The sequence below is a fragment of the Triticum dicoccoides genome, chromosome 3A (genome assembly GCF_002162155.2).
Source record: "Triticum dicoccoides isolate Atlit2015 ecotype Zavitan chromosome 3A, WEW_v2.0, whole genome shotgun sequence".
NCBI classification, from domain to species: domain Eukaryota; kingdom Viridiplantae; phylum Streptophyta; class Magnoliopsida; order Poales; family Poaceae; genus Triticum; species Triticum dicoccoides.
Window position 1 is genome coordinate 240,177,660 of NC_041384.1, and position 17,749 is coordinate 240,195,408.

A 17,749-nucleotide genomic window follows, 5' to 3' on the forward strand; every position below is an offset into this window, starting at 1 on the left:
GAGATACCTCTCCGACAATCGGAGTGACAAATCCTAATCTCGAAATACGCCAACCCAACATCGACCATTTGAGACACCTGTAGTACTCCTTTATAATCACCCATTTACGTTGTGACGTTTGGTAGTACCCAAAGTGTTCCTCCGGTAAACGGGAGTTGCATAATCTCATAGTCGTAGGAACATGTATAAGTCATGAAGAAAGCAATAGCAACATACTAAACGATCAGGTGCTAAGCTAATGGAATGGGTCATGTCAATCAGATCATTCTACTAATGATGTGACCTCGTTAATCAAATAACAACTCATTGTTCATGGTTAGGAAACATAACCATCTTTGATTAACGAGCTAGTCAAGTAGAGGCATACTAGTGACACTCTGTTTGTCTATGTATTCACACATGTATTATGTTTCCGGAAAATACAATTCTAGCATGAATAATAAACATTTATCATGATTATAAGGAAATAAATAATAACTTTATTATTGCCTCTAGGGCATATTTCCTTCACCATCCGCGTGCCTCTGAAAATCCGGATCTTCATGTGGCAATGGATTCGCGGCCGGATCCCGTCTGGCGTTGAGGTTCGCAAGCGCAACGGTCTGGGCACCGGCCTTTGCCCACTTTGCGGTATCCCTGAAGACTCGAACCACATCTTCTTCTCTTGCGTGTCCGCTCAATTCGTGTGGAGCTGCTTCCGCAAAGTGGTGGGTGGAAATTGGTGCCACACCAACTTCCCCGACCTGTATGCAAGCTCCAGACCTCCCCCTTGACTTCTCGCCACATTAGGTGGCTTGAGATTGGGGTCGTCGCTTGGACCCTCTATACGATCCGTAATAAGCTTGTGATCCAGCGCGCTCCTCTACGATGGGGTACTGACGCTATCTTCAAATTGTCTGGTTTCTTGCAGCTCTGGCGGCCGCTTAGCCGCCCTTAGGACCGCGATGCCATCTCCGGCTTCATCGCCGACCTCCGCTCGATGGTCGTCCCTCTGTCTCCGCCGCCCCCGCCGGAACCCGACTAGGCGCTTGTCTGGCTCTTTGGCGTTTTTTTTCTTGGGCTTGTTGAGTTGTGCCCTCAGCAGAACCTTCATACTTGTTTGTGAGACTTGGATGTGTGCGTTGGACTAGTCCTTGTATGTGTACTCTATAACGGTTTGCTTTATTTATAAAGCGGGGCGAAAGCCTTTTTTGGTAAACACACACCATACCAGACTTTCAAAATCATAATAGTCGCTCGCTCCTTGAGACGAGGTCTACAAATCACTGAAGCAACATCGACTGGAGCATCAACCCCACATAGTGCAGGCTTGCAAATGCATCACAACCAATTTAGAGGGTTAAAGAAAACGAACCATGTCATGGAACAACACAGAAGAAAATCAAAGTGGTTGCATCAATAGACAACTAATAAGTTTTTTTTTCTGAAAGAAAGACACACCAACTATCAAAATTTGAAGGGAAGCAACAGATCCGAGAAGACAAATCTCACATACCTTTTGTTGACGCCGAATGAGGCATCATCGAGGTATGAAAAGACCAAAGAAACCTTATTTCAACACGCTATCGTCATCGGCACCCTGTCGATATCGTCAGGGAATCAAAACCTAAGAAAAGAAAAATAAGACATACGAGTCCTCACTCCTCTTCCCATTGACGAGACCGCCGGACAGGTAAGAGGAGGGTGACCGAGGCGACAGGGGCAGCGGCTTAGGGTTGGCTCTAACAGATGGTGTTCTGTCCTGCGTGATGATTGGCGTCCAAAACAATTGTATCTAAACGAATTTCCCCCCTCAAGCATAGCTAGTCGCTCGTGTGCCTTTGACAGACTCAATTGACTTGACCGGACTCGAACTCGACCAACCGCCGCGTCGAGCAGCGACTGCTTCCCATTCCGATTGAGTGCGGCTCCCATGGCGGCTCCACTGCCTCGCGCCCCCGTCTCCTCCCCCGCGAGCCGCGCCGCCCTATGTCCAGCTCGCTCCAACCCTTGCACGGCCGCGGCGCCATCCTCGGGGGCCCTCGGGTGGCGGCGCAGGCAGCCTTGCCCGATGCTCTCCATTGCGCCGGGCTCCGCCCGGTCGACGCCAGCAGCCCTCGCCGTCGATCCCAAGGTCTGTCGATTGATTTACCCGCAAAATCTTCTCCCCTCCCCCTTCTCACTCGGGAGGCCTTCCAAGTTAGGAACTGGGGTGGACTGGTGTGCTCCTGTGCTTTGAACATTTATCGTAGGCTTGGGCTTTGGTGGTTTCTTATGCGAAACTTGCACAATATAGTGCCATCATGAAAGTAATGGTTTATGGTTTGCCTGATGGAGATCACAAGTATGTTGATATGCACTAGCAAGCATTTAGCCAGTGGGAGGAATTCATCCATCAATTACTTTTTCATGGGATTTGGTTCCAATGCAAATCAATTCTGCGGGAATATAATCAAATGGTCCTGTTATGCCACCACATTAGTACAAATAAAACTACTTAGAAGTCCTTGCTTTCTCAGATGCATTGCCACTGTTAGCAGCTTGTAGTGTACACGGAAAGAGAACCTTTGTTTGCGATAGTATTGCCCTTAGAGAAATAGAAAAAAGCACAGCAAATATTTAACATCGGCTTGTCATCGTCGTGTGAAAATTTTAGGTTGAAGCATTACTAGACAGTGTGAAGTGGGACGTCAAAGGGCTGGCAGTTGCTATTGCGCAAAATGTGGATACTGGAGCCATTCTTATGCAGGGATTTGCTAACAAAGAGGCCCTTGCAGCAACTATATCAACCAGAAAAGCTACATTCTATAGCCGTTCACGGTCTTCATTGTGGACTAAAGGGGAGACATCCATGAACTTCATCAATGTGCATGACATATTCTTGGACTGTGACCGTGATTCAGTAAGCATCTTCTGCTTTCTGTTATGCATCAGAGCGGTTAGTCTGGCTTCAGTTGATACTAACTGGGGTGTTTGTGTTTTCTTGAAAGTTAGATAATATACCTTGGTACGCCAGATGGACCTACATGCCATACAGGGGCAGAGACCTGCTACTATTCTTCAGTCTATGATGCACTACAAGGTTCAAAGGTATTTATCTTTAACGAACCTTCCTGTGAATATAAATTTACTTGAATTGAAATATTATTTGTATTTCACAGTCCAATCAAGAGAGGCAGGTCACCACAACTCTCTACTCGCTTGAAGATACGATCAGTAGGCGGAAGGAGGAGATAGTTACTGAAGGGAGTGGTAAGCCATCATGGACGAAAAAACTACTGCTTGATAACCAGCTGCTTTGCTCGAAAATACGGTAAGTGTTGCTCCGTTTAATTCTCATGTTCTATTATATATCTGTCTATAAATTTCTCATGTTCTATTATATATCTTTCTATAAATCATTAATGTGTCAAGACAATCGAATAAAATAGCGTAGTAGTTCTTTATTTCTCTAGCCTGGTTTATCTTGTTCTAATCTCGTCATCATTACTGTTTGATATGGACATATACTGGTGATCTGGTGGGGATGGGCACACTTGTTACTAAGCGGCAGCCTACAAGAGAATTCTTCCATTTTTTTTTGAAAAGCGCTATATAACATTGTTTAGTGTATACTTCCGTTGTTCATGAACATTACGCATTTTTGTCACAATATTATGGAATTAAGCACCACATTATGAAAGTAGTTCCTGGATGAATGTAGTTTTGCAAGAAGGTATTGCTCAAGGGTTAAAAAGGTTGGCAGTGATCCTCCCACATTAAGTTTTTCTTATTGGAGGAAGTAATCCACTAGAAAAATCTAATTCTGCAACAGACTGTAGAGTGTAGACTGCATTTATTTCAGGTTTGATGACCTGCATTTAGCAAATGTTGAATAGGAAGCTAATGCCCAAATTTTGTGCATGAAACTTTACATCAAAATTTTGTTGATATTGGCTCATTAGTAAGATTTAAAAGGTACCAGAGGTCTGAATAGAACCCATTTTTAGTAGATCCAGTTCAACTCTTGATATGCAGGACTCCTATTAAAATAACTAGGGGTAGCTTGTGACAATTATTTTGATTAAAAGCATATAACTTGAGGTTAGCCGTGATATATTGCAGTTTTTGATAGAAACAATTCTCTCTGCGGTCCATATTATGCTTTTAGGTGATATATTAGATAAGACTATTCATTAGATTATTTGCAATTGTATGGTATGTTTATTGATCATTATCTGATCATCTTTGTTCTCAACTTCATATGTCCGACAGTATCACAATAGAGTATTTTTTTAGATCTTTTATTTGTATAGTTCTTACAGTTTTGCTCCTGTTATAGCTGCTCCTTTGAACAATTTAATATGACAGAATGCATTTGTCCAAAAATATCACCATAACAGAGTTACTCAGAGCATAGAGTTATCCATGCTCCATGCATGCACAGTTTGTTTTGTCACCTAATATGTCTTTACAAACATGTGAATTTTGGATATAATTATTATGAGCTTGTCCCATACCAGTAAATTTGGCGCAATGTATCAGCTGGAATAACTACTGTCAGAGGCTAACCTAAGAAGATACCAGTATAATTTTGCGAGTGCATATGAGGTGCAACAGCGCCATTTGGTATGGAGTACTCCTACGTGTATAACAGTATAAGCAACAATTTCAACATGCAAGAGTAAGACTGCTAGGTGGCATATTCGACATTATTTGGTGTCGATGTAAGGAGTTGTTTGCCGATACTTGTATCACTGTAATGATTCATCTCTCTCTTAGCATATTGATGGCATGGTGTGAAACTATTGGCTTTTTCTCTTGTTATCATTCCATGTTTGACCTTTTGCAGTTATTCTCTTGATGCCAGTATATTTCTCTCTTAACGCTGGTGCGCATTTGTTTCCGGTCTTTCAGCGAAGAAGCGGGGGAACTAATTCAGACACTGCTTGAGAACGAGGAGAAATCCCGTACAGCCTCAGAGATGGCTGATTTGCTGTACCACGCGATGGTGCTTCTGAGCGTGAGGGATGTGAAGATGGAAGAGGTTCTGGAGGTCCTGAGGAAACGATTTTCGCAGTCCGGAGTTGAGGAGAAGGCCAGCCGCAAGAAATCTTAGCATGATGGCATGTAGGTGGATGGATGAATTCCATGTGATTGGGCAGGGTGTAGTATGGAGTTGTCCAGCTTTGTTACAGATTTATGTTTTCTCATTATGCTCTCGAAGGAAGACTGTGAACTTGTCTTGTGTTTTTTATTTTACTTTTTCCCTTGCACAGTCGCAGTGGCGTTGCTGCTTGGCCAATAAAGCATAATACGAGTCTCATGACCCTACGATATATGTGGGTAATTTATAGTACGGAAACTATGTTTTGTCGTGCAAAATGGAAAAGGAGAGGACCTAGTTGTTACTTCTGGTGTTCTATGTACTGTGCCATGACAGGGATTACGAATAGATGGAAAGTTTACTGGAAGAAAGAAGTATTAAAGCAAGAGGACTTGCTAAATGCTCTTGTTGGGGGGGTGAAAAAGTTGTGTTTTATCCCTTACAACGTTCATGTGGGTGGTGGTTTTAGTTGGAATTTGACTAATGTCGTTAGGTCGCTGTCCGATCACCGAAAGCGAAAAATGCAGGCGTACTGTTTTCCACATTAGACCCAACATCGTGTACAGTGATTCATATGGTTGTTTCACTCTTTTGTTTTTGCAACACTGCTATACGAGTGCCTATCCAACACTGTACGATTAGAGACAATCTTAGATAATTCAGTTTGTGGGTCATAGCATTTAAAGATGATTTGCTCTCTGGTCGTACCAGTCGGACGAGAAAAGTATCGTACGCAAAGCAGTTCCGTTGTTCTTGATGGTGTTTGGTTCAAAAGTCCTAGAATTTTTTCTAGTCCCAGAGACTAATCAAAAAAGACTCTCCAGTAGAGTTTTTTTCTAGTCCCTGTAGAAAAAGTCCCTCTTGTTTGGTTTCTAGGGACTTTTTCTAATCTCTGGGACTAAAAAGTCCATGAACCAAACACCCTGTTTGGAAGCGACTGACGACCATGTGCAGTATTTATCGCGCTTGGGCGTTTTTGCCAGGACAGGCATGTCAGAGCATCTCTAGCCGCGCCCTCAACAAGCCTTTCCAGACGTTTTTTCCGCGCCGGCGCCCAAAAATCGGCCCAGCCGCGCATTCAGGAGCCCATTTTTTGCCGGTTTGGACCGAAACTGGCGCCGGCGGATCCAGACCAAACCCGGCGCGCTGGGGGCGAGCGATTTTGACGCGAACGAGGACGGGCCCGTCGAGTCAGCTATATGCCGCTTCGTCGCCCTCATCGCCTCGGTTCCCGCGGGAATCAATGCGAAGGCTGCCGCTCTGCCACGCAGGTCAGCCTCCATTGATGCCTCATGGGGCGGCGCAGTGAAGGCGTCGCGACGTGCGTCCCGCACTCACCCGCCACGCGTCGCTCGACATGCAGCCTCTCGTCGCCCTCGCTGCGGCTATAAAAGGTGACCTCCCCGCCGGTGGATGCCACAGTTCTCATCCCCCCCACTCCGGTGCACAAAGCTACACTCTCCCCGCCTTCCCGTCGACGAACAGATGGCCGAGAGGTTTCCAGGAGACGGCGCGGCGGCGAACGGCTTCGGCCGCCGCCATCTCCAAGAGCCGGAGGCGCGCCTCCTCTACGAGGCCGAGTACCCGGCGCCTCCGGGCATGCAGGTGCCGCCGGCGTCCCAGTGCCGCTTGTGCCCGAAGGGGCGGCGTTGCGGGCCGAGATCGCCCACATTCGCTCGTCCCTGACGGAGGAGCAGCGGAACGAGCCGCGGTACACCGCCGACAACCACACCAAGTGGTCCATGTACTTTGTGCGCCGCCGCGAGGAGTAGATCGCCTCCACCATCGACGTCATCCCCCGCGGCCGCCTCAACGCCGACGGGTAGCGCGAGTGGTGGGGCATGCCCGGTCGCACCCTCGAGGTCGTTCTCGACCACATCGAAACTGGCAACATGCATCGCCTCGAGTACCCGCCACGGACGTCCTTCTCTCGTCGTCGTGGCAGCTCCTGGACACCGCGGCGGATGGAGCCGGGGTCGTTTTTGTCGTCGGGCTCCGGCTCGCCGGCGCTTCGCCCCGTCAAACCCGAGCCGGAGGAGACGTCGCTCGGGCGCCGCACTCACTGTTGGGGAACACAGTAATTTCAAAAAAAAATCCTATGCACACGCAAGATCCATCTAGGTGATGCATAGCAACGAGGGGGAATAGTGTTGTCCACGTACCCTCGTAGACCGTAAGCGGAAGCGTTATAACAACGCGGTTGATGTAGTCATACGTCTTCATGATCCGGCCGATCCTAGCACCGAAAGTACGGCACCTCCGTGATATGCACACGTTCAGCTCGGTGACGTCCCACGAACTCTAGATCCAGCTCAGCACGACGGCGTGATGACGGTGATGATGAAATTACCGATGCAGGGGCTTCGCCTAAGCACCACAACGATATGACCGAGGTGGAAATCCGTGAAGGGGGGCACCGCACACGGCTAAACAATCAACTTGTCTCCTAGGGTGCCCCCCTCCCCACGTATATAAAGGAGGGAGGGGGAGGCCAGTCGACCCTCTCTAGACGCACCAAGGGGGGAGGAGTCCTCCTAGTAGGAGCAGGACTCCCCCTTTTCCTACTCCCGCTAGGAATAGAAGGAAGAGGGAGAAGGAGAAAGGAAAGGGGGCCGGCCCCCTCACCCGATTCGGGTTGGGATTTGGGGGGGGGGGCGCCCCCTGCTAGGCTTCCTTCTCTTTTCTCCCACTAAGGCCCATTAAGGCCCATATACTCCCCAGGGGGTTCCGGTAACCCCCCGGTACTTCGGTAAATGCCCGAACTCAGCCGGAATCATTCTGATGTCCAAACATAGCCTTTCAATATATCGATCTTTATGTCTCGGCCATTCTGAGACTTCTCGCCATGTCCGTGATCATATCCGAGACTCTGAACTACCTTTGGTACATTAAAAACCATAAAATCATAATACCGATCGTCACCGAACGTTAAGCGTGCGGACCCTGTTGGGGAACGTTGCAGAAAACACAAAATTTCCTACGGTTTCACCAAGATCCATCTCTGAGTTCATCTAGCAACGAGTGATCGGATTGCATCTACATACCTTTGTAGATCACGCGCGGAAGCGTTCAAAGAACGGGGATGAGGAAGTCGTACTCGACGTGATCCAAATCACCGGAGATCCTAGCGCCGAACGGACGGCACCTCCGCGTTCAACACACGTACGGTCAGCGTGACGTCTCCTCCTTCTTGATCCAACAAGGGGGAAGGAGAGGTTGATGAAGATCCAGCAGCACGATGGCGTGGTGGTGGATGCAACAGTCACCGCAGCAGGGCTTTGCCGTTCTCTATGGAGGAGGAGGAGGTCTTGGAGGGGAGAGGGAGCCGCCAGGGGCATGGATGCGGCTGCCCTCCCTCCCCCCTCTATATATAGGGTCCCCAGGGGGGGGCCAGCCCTGGAGATCCAATCTCCCAAGGGGGCACCAGCCAAGGGGGTAGAGTGCCCCCCAAGGCAAGTGGGGCGCCCCCCACCCTAGGGTTCCCAACCCTAGGCGCAGGGGGAAGGCCCAAGGGGGGGGGCGCACCAGCCCACTAGGGGCTGGTTCCCCTCCCACTTCAGCCCATGGGGCCCTCCGGGATAGGTGGCCCCACCCGGTGGACCCCCGGGACCCTTCCGGTGGTCCCGGTACAATACTGGTGAGCCCGAAACTTGTCCCGATGGCCGAAATAGCACTTCCTATATATAATTCTTTACCTCCGGACCATTCCGGAACTCCTCGTGATGTCCGGGATCTCATCCGGGACTCCGAACAACTTTCGGGTTACTGCATATACATATCTCTACAACCCTAGCGTCACCGAACCTTAAGTGTGTAGACCCTACGGGTTCGGGAGACATGTAGACATGACCGAGATGGCTCTACGGTCAATAACCATCAGCGGGATCTGGATACCCATGTTGGCTCCCACATGCTCCTCGATGATCTCATCGGATGAACCACAATGTCGAGGATTCAAGCAACCCCGTATACAATTCCCTTTGTCAATCGGTACGTTACTTGCCCAAGATTCGATCGTCGGTATCCCAATACCTCGTTCAATCTTGTTACCGGCAAGTCACTTTACTCGTATCGTAATGCATGATCCCGTGACCAGACACTTGGTCACTTTGAGCTCATTATGATGATGCATTACCGAGTGGGCCCAGAGATACCTCTCCGTCATACGGAGTGACAAATCCCAGTCTTGATCCGTGTCAACCCAACATACACTTTCGGAGATACCCGTAGTATACCTTTATAGTCACCCATTTACGTTGTGACGTTTGGTACACCCAAAGCACTCCTACGGTATCCAGGAGTTACACGATCTCATGGTCTAAGGAAAAGATATTTGACATTGGAAAAACTCTAGCAAACGAACTATACGATCTTGTGCTATGTTTAGGATTGGGTCTTGTCCATCACATCATTCTCCTAATGATGTGATCTCGTTATCAATGACATCCAATGTCCATAGTCAGGAAACCATGACTATCTGTTGATCAACGAGCTAGTCAACTAGAGGCTTACTAGGGACATGTTGGTATCTATGTATTCACACATGTATTACGATTTCCGGATAACATAATTATAGCATGAATAAAAGACAATTATCATGAACAAGGAAATATAATAATAATCCTTTTATTATTACCTCTAGGGCATATTTCCAATAGTCTCCCACTTGCACTAGAGTCAATCATCTAGTTACATTGTGATGAATCGAACACCCATGGAATTCTGGTGTTGATCATGTTTTGCTCTAGGGAGAGGTTTAGTCAACGGATCTGCTATATTCAGGTCCGTATGTACTTTACAAATCTCTATGTCTCCATTTTAAACACTTTCACGAATAGAGTTGAAGCGACGCTTGATATGCCTGGTCTTCCTGTGAAACCTGGGCTCCTTGGCAAGGGCAATAGCTCCAGTGTTGTCACAGAAGAGAGTCATCGGGCCCGACGCATTGGGTATGACTCCTAGGTCGGTAATGAACTCCTTCACCCAGACTGCTTCGTGTGCTGCCTCCGAGGCTGCCATGTACTCCGCTTCACATGTAGATCCCGCCACAATGCTTTGCTTGCAACTGCACCAGCTTACTGCCCCACCATTCAAAATATACACGTATCCGGTTTGTGACTTAGAGTCATCCAGATCTGTGTCGAAGCTAGCGTCGACGTAACCCTTTACGATGAGCTCTTCGTCACCTCCATAAATGAGAAACATGTCCTTAGTCCTTTTCAGGTACTTCAGGATATTCTTGACCGCTGTCCAGTGTTCCTTGCCGGGATTACTTTGGTATCTTCCTACCAAACTTACGGCAAGGTTTACATCAGGTATGGTACACAGCATGGCATACATAATAGAACCTATGGCTGAGGCATAGGGGATGACACTCATCTCTTCTATATCTTCTGCCGTGGTCGGACATTGAGCTGAGCTCAATTTCACACCTTGCAACACAGGCAAGAACCCCTTCTTAGACTGATCCATATTGAACTTCTTCAATATCTTATCAAGGTATTTGCTTTGTAAAAGACCTATGAGGTGTCTTGATCTATCTCTATAGATCTTGATGCCTAATATAAAAGCAACTTCTCCAAGGTCCTTCATTGAAAAACTCTTATTCAAGTAGGCCTTAATGTTGTCCAAAAGCTCTATATCATTTCCCATCAAAAGTATGTCATCTACATATAATATGAGAAATGCTACAGAGCTCCCACTCACTTTCTTGTAAACGCAGGCTTCTCCATAAGTCTGCATAAACCCAAATGCTTTGATCATCTCATCAAAGCGAATGTTCCAACTCCGAGATGCTTGCACCAGCCCATAAATCGAGCGTTGGAGCTTGCACACCTTGTCAGCATTCTTAGGATCGACAAAACCTTCCGGCTGCATCATATACAGTTCTTCCTTAAGATAACCGTTAAGGAATGCCGTTTTGACGTCCATTTGCCATATCTCATAATCATAGTATGCGGCAATTGCTAACATGATTCGGACGGACTTCAGCTTTGCTACGGGAGAGAATGTCTCATCATAGTCAACCCCTTGAACTTGTCGATAACCCTTAGCGACAAGACTAGCTTTATAGATGGTCACATTATCATCCGCGTCTGTCTTCTTCTTAAAGATCCATTTATTTTCTATGGCTCACCGATCATCGGGCAAGTTAGTCAAAGTCCATACTTCATTTTCATACATGGATCCTATCTCGAATTTCATGGCTTCCAGCCATTTGTCGGAATCCGGGCCCGCCATCGCTTCTTCATAGTTCGAAGGTTCACCGTTGTCTAACAACATGATTTCCAAGACAGGGTCGCCGTACCACTCTGGTGCGGAACGTGTCCTTGTGGACCTTCGAAGTTCAGTAGGAGCTTGATCAGAAGTATCTTGATCATCATCATTAACTTCCTCTCTAATTGGTGCAGGCACCACAGGAACATTTTCCTGAGTTGTGCCACTTTCCGGTTCAAGAGGTAATACTTCATCAAGTTCTACTTTCCTCCCACTTACTTCTTTCGAGAGAAACTCCTTCTCTAGAAAGGATCCATTCTTGGCAACAAAGATCTTGCCTTCGGATCTGAGGTAGAAGGTATACCCAATAGTTTCTTTAGGGTATCCTATGAAGACACATTTTTCCGACTTGGGTTCGAGCTTTTCAGGTTGAAGTTTCTTGACATAGGCATCGCATCCCCAAACTTTTAGAAACGACAGCTTAGGTTTCTTCCCAAACCATAATTCATACGGTGTCGTCTCAATGGATTTCGACGGAGCCCTATTTAAAGTGAATGCGGCAGTCTCTAAAGCATAGCCCCAAAATGATAGTGGTAAATCGGTAAGAGACATCATAGATCGCACCATATCTAATAGAGTACGATTACGACGTTCGGACACAGCATTACGCTGAGGTGTTCCAGGCGGCGTGAGTTGTGAAACTATTCCACATTTTCTTAAGTGTGTGCCAAATTCGTGACTCAAGTATTCTCCTCCACGATCTGATCGCAGGAACTTGATTTTCCTGTCTCGTTGATTCTCAACCTCACTCTGAAATTCCTTAAACCTTTCAAAGGTCTCAGACTTGTGTTTCATTAAGTAGACATACCCATATCTACTTAAGTCATCAGTGAGGGTGAGAACATAACGATAGCCACCGCGAGCCTCAATACTCATTGGACCGCACACATCAGTATGTATGATTTCCAATAAGTTGGTTGCTCGCTCCATTGTTCCTGAGAACGGAGTCTTGGTCATTTTACCCATGAGGCATGGTTCGCACGTGTCAAATGATTCGTAATCAAGAGACTCTAAAATTCCATCTGCATGAAGCTTCTTCATGCGTTTGACACCTATGTGACCAAGGCGGCAATGCCACAAGTATGTGGGACTATCGTTATCAACCTTACATCTTTTGGTATTCACACTATGAATATGTGTAGCATTACGCTCGAGATTCATTAAGAATAAACCATTCATCATCGGAGCATGACCATAAAACATATCTCTCATATAAATAGAACAACCATTATTCTCGGATTTAAATGAGTAGCCATCTCGTATTAAACGAGATCCTGATACAATGTTAATGCTCAAACTTGGCACTAAATAACAATTATTGAGGTTCAAAACTAATCCCGTAGGTAAATGTAGAGGTAGCGTGCCGACGGCGATCACATCGACCTTGGAACCATTCCCGACGCGCATCGTCACCTCGTCCTTCGCCAGTCTCCATTTATTCCGTAGCTCCTGCTTTGAGTTACAAATGTGATCAACTGCCCGGTATCAAATACCCAGGAGCTACTACGAGTACTGGTAAGGTACACATAAACTACATGTATATCACATATACCTTTCGTTTTGCCGACCTTCTTGTCCGCTAAGTATTTGGGGCAGTTCCGCTTCCAGTGACCACTTCCCTTGCAATAAAAACACTCAGTCTCGGGCTTGGGTCCATTCTTTGGCTTCTTCCCGGCAGGTTTCTTACCGGGCGCGGCAACTCCCTTGCCGTCCTTCTTGAAGTTCTTCTTACCCTTGCCTTTCTTGAACTTAGTGGTTTTATTCACCATCAACACTTGATGTTCCTTTTTGACTTCTACCTTTGCTGATTTCAGCATTGCAAATACTTCAGGAATGGTCTTTTCCATCCCCTGCATATTGAAGTTCATCACAAAGCTCTTGTAGCTCGGTGGAAGCGACTAAAGGATTCTGTCAATGACCGCGTCATCCGGGAGATTAACTCCCAGCTGAGTTAAGCGATTATGTAATCCAGACATAGTGAGTATGTGCTCACTGACAGAACTATTTTCCTCCATCTTACAACTGAAGAACTTGTCGGAGACTTCATATCTCTCGACCCGGGCATGAGCTTGGAAAACCATTTTTAGCTCTTCGAACATCTCATATGCTCCGTGTCGCTCAAAACGCTTTTGGAGCCCCGGTTCTAAGCTGTAAAGCATGCCGCACTGAATGAGGGAGTAATCATCAGCACGTGTCTGCCAAGCGTTCATAACGTCTTGGTTCTGTGGGACGGGTGCGTCACCTAGCGGAGCTTGTAGGACATAATCTTTCTTGGCAGCTATGAGGATGATCCTCAGGTTCCGGACCCAGTCCGTATAGTTGCTGCCATCGTCTTTTAGCTTGGTTTTCTCTAGGAACGCGTTGAAGTTGAGGACAATGTTGGCCATTTGATCTACAAGACATATTGTAAAGATTTTAGACTAAGTTCATGATAATTAAGTTCATCTAATCAAATTATATAATGAACTCCCACTCAGATAGACATCCCTCCAGTCATCTAAGTATAACATGATCCGAGTTAACTAGGCCGTGTCCGATCATCACGTGAGACAGACTAGTCAACATCGGTGAACATCTTCATGTTGATCGTATCTTCTATACGACTCATGCTCGACCTTTCGGTCTTCTGTGTTCCGAGGCCATGTTTGTACATGCTAGGCTCGTCAAGTCAACCTAAGTGTTTGCATGTGTAAATCTGTCTTACACCCGTTGTATGTGAACGTTGGAATCTATCACACCCGATCATCACGTGGTGCTTCGAAACAACGAACTGTCGCAACGGTGCACAGTTAGGGGGAACACTTTCTTGAAATTATTATGAGGGATCATCTTATTTACTACCATCGTTCTAAGTAAACAAGATGCAAAAACATGATAAACATCACATGCAATCAAATAATAATAGTGACATGATATGGCCAATATCACATAGCTCCTTTGATCTCCATCTTGGGGCTCCATGATCATCTTGTCACCGGCATGACACCATGATCTCCATCATCATGATCTCCATCATCGTGTCTCCATGAAGTTGCTCGCCAACTATTACTTCTACTACTATGGCTAACACGTTTAGCAATAAAGTAAAGTAATTTACATGGCGTTTCTCAATGACACGCAGGTCATACAAAAAATAAAGACAACTCCTATGGCTCCTGCCGGTTGTCATACTCATCGACATGCAAGTCGTGATTCCTATTACAAGAACATGATCTCATACATCACATATATATCATTCATCATTCATCACAACTTTGGCCATATCACATCACAAAGCACTTGCTGCAAAAACAAGTTAGACGTCCTCTAATTGTTGTTGCAAGTTTTACGTGGCTGCAATAGGGTTCTAGCAAGAACGTTTTCTTACCTACGTAAAATCCACAACGTGATTTGTCAACTTCTATTTACCCTTCATAAGGACCCTTTTCATCGAATCCGCTCCAACTAAAGTGGGAGAGACAGACACCCGCTAGCCACCTTATGCAACTAGTGCATGTCAGTCGGTGGAACCAGTCTCACGTAAGCGTACGTGTAAGGTCGGTCCGGGCCGCTTCATCCCACAATACCGCTGCAGCAAAATAAGACTAGTAGTGGCAAGAAAGTTGACAACAACTACGCCCACAACAAATTGTGTTCTACTCGTGCAAAGAGAACTACGCATAGACCTAGCTCTGATACCACTGTTGGGGAACGTTGCAGAAAACAAAAAATTTCCTACGGTTTCACCAAGTTCCATCTATGAGTTCATCTAGCAACGAGTGATCGGATTGCATCTACATACCTTTGTAGATCACGCGCGGAAGCGTTCAAAGAACGGGGATGAGGAAGTCGTACTCGACGTGATCCAAATCACTGGAGATCCTAGCGCCGAACGGACGGCACCTCCGCGTTCAACACACGTACGGTCAGCGTGATGTCTTCTCCTTCTTGATCCAGCAAGGGGGAAGGAGAGGTTGATGAAGATCCAGCAGCACGACGGCGTGGTGGTGGATGCAGCAGTCACCGCAGTAGGGCTTCGCCGTTCTCTATGGAGGAGGAGGAGGAGGTCTTGGAGGGGAGAGGAAGGCGCCAGGTGTAGGGTTTCGTAGTAATTTCAAAATTTTCCTACGCACACGCAAGATCATGGTGATGCATAGCAATGAGAGGGGGAGAGTGTGATCTACGTACCCTTGTAAATCGTAAAACGGAAGCGTTAACTTGGTTGATGTAGTCGTATGTCTCCACGGCCCGACCGATCAAGCACCGAAACTATGGCACCTCCGAGTTCTAGCACACGTTCAGCTCGATGACGATCCCCGGACTCCGATCCAGCAAAGTGTCGGGGAAGAGTTCCGTCAGCACGACGGCGTGGTGACGATCTTGATGTACTACCATAGCAGGGCTTCACCTAAGCACCGCTACAATATTATCGAGGACTATGGTGGAAGGGGGCACCGCACACGGCTAAGAATATGATCACATGGATCAACTTGTGTGTCTAGGGGTGCCCCTTGCCTCCGTATATAAAGGATCCAAGGGGGGGTGCGGCCGGCCCTAGTAGGAGGCGCGCAGGAGGAGTCCTACTCCTACCGGGAGTAGGACTCCCCTCCCTTTCCTTGTCCAAGTAGGAGAGGGGGAAGGAGAGAAGAAAAAGGGGGGGCGCCGCCCCTCCCTCCTTGTCCAATTCGGACTAGGGGGAGAGGGGGCGCGCGGCCTGCCCTGGCAGCCCCTCCTCTTCTCCACTTTAGGCCCATGAGGCCCATTAACCCCCCGGGGGGTTCCGGTAACCCCCCGGTGCTCCGGTTTTATCCGAAACTTCCCCGGAACACTTCCGGTGTCCGAATATAGCCGTCCAATATATCAATCTTTATGTCTCGACCATTTCGAGACTCCTCGTTATGTCCGTGATCACATCCGGGACTCCGAACCAACTTCGGTACATCAAAACTCATAAACTCATAATATAACTGTCATCGAAACCTTAAGCGTGCGGACCCTACGGGTTCGAGAACAATGTAGAAATGACCGAGACATGTCTCCGGTCAATAACCAATAGCGGAACCTGGATGCTCATATTGGCTCCTACATATTCTACGAAGATCTTTTATCGGTCAGACCGCATAACAACATACGTTGTTCCCTTTGTCATCGGTATGTTACTTGCCCGAGATTCGATCGTCGGTATCCCATACCTAGTTCAATCTCATTACCGGCAAGTCTCTTTACTCGTTCCGTAATACATCATCTCACAACTAACTCATTAGTTGCAATGCTTGCAAGGCTTATGTGATGTGTATCACCGAGAGGGCCCAGAGATACCTCTCCGACAATCAGAGTGACAAATCCTAATCTCGAAATACGCCAACCCAACATGTACCTTTGGAGACACCTGTAGAGCACCTTTATAATCACCCATTTACGTTGTGACGTTTGGTAGCACACAAAGTGTTCCTCCGGCAAACGGGAGTTGCATAATCTCATAGTCATAGGAACATGTATAAGTCATGAAGAAAGCAATAGCAACATACTAAATGATCGGGTGCTAAGCTAATGGAATGGGTCATGTCAATCAGATCATTCACCTAATGATGTGATCCCATTAATCAAATAACAACTCTTTGTTCATGGTTAGGAAACATAACCATCTTTGATTAACGAGCTAGTCAAGTAGAGGCATACTAGTGACACTCTGTTTGTCTATGTATTCACACATGTATTATGTTTCCGGTTAATACAATTCTAGCATGAATAATAAACATTTATCATGATATAAGGAAATAAATAATAACTTTATTATTGCCTCTAGGGCATATTTCCTTCAGTCTCCCACTTGCACTAGAGTCAATAATCTAGATTACACAGTAATGATTCTAACACCCATGGAGCCTTGGTGCTGATCATGTTTTGCTCGTGGAAGAGGCTTAGTCAACGGGTCTGCAACATTCAGATCCGTATGTATCTTGCAAATCTCTATGTCTCCCACCTGGACTAGATCTCGGATGGAATTGAAGCGTCTCTTGATGTGCTTGGTTCTCTTGTGAAATCTGGATTCCTTTGCCAAGGCAATTGCACAAGTATTGTCACAAAAGATTTTCATTGGACCCGATGCACTAGGTATGACACCTAGATCGGATATGAACTCCTTCATCCAGACTCCTTCATTTGCTGCTTCCGAAGCAGCTATGTACTCCGGTTCACATATAGATCCCGCTACAGCTCTTTGTTTAGAACTGCACCAACTGACAGCTCCACCGTTTAATGTAAACACGTATCCGGTTTGCGATTTAGAATCGTCCGGATCAGTGTCAAAGCTTGCATCAACGTAACTTTTTACGATGAGCTCTTTGTCACCTCCATATATGAGAAACATATCCTTAGTCATTTTCAGGTATTTCAGGATGTTCTTGACCGCTGTCCAGTGATCCACTC

General features: G+C 46.6%; 1 protein-coding gene across 1 annotated transcript; it reads left to right on the forward strand.

The window, feature by feature from the left end:
* Window positions 1-1,813: 1,813 nt before the first annotated feature.
* LOC119267991 (histidine biosynthesis bifunctional protein hisIE, chloroplastic-like) lies at window positions 1,814-5,317 on the forward strand. Its single transcript, XM_037549467.1, has 5 exons — window positions 1,814-2,113; window positions 2,636-2,881; window positions 2,974-3,069; window positions 3,141-3,292; window positions 4,876-5,317. Exons 1-5 carry the CDS (start codon window positions 1,913-1,915, stop codon window positions 5,075-5,077), a joined length of 897 nt encoding a protein of 298 aa, XP_037405364.1. The 5' UTR covers window positions 1,814-1,912; the 3' UTR covers window positions 5,078-5,317.
* The last annotated feature ends 12,432 nt before the right edge of the window (window positions 5,318-17,749 follow it).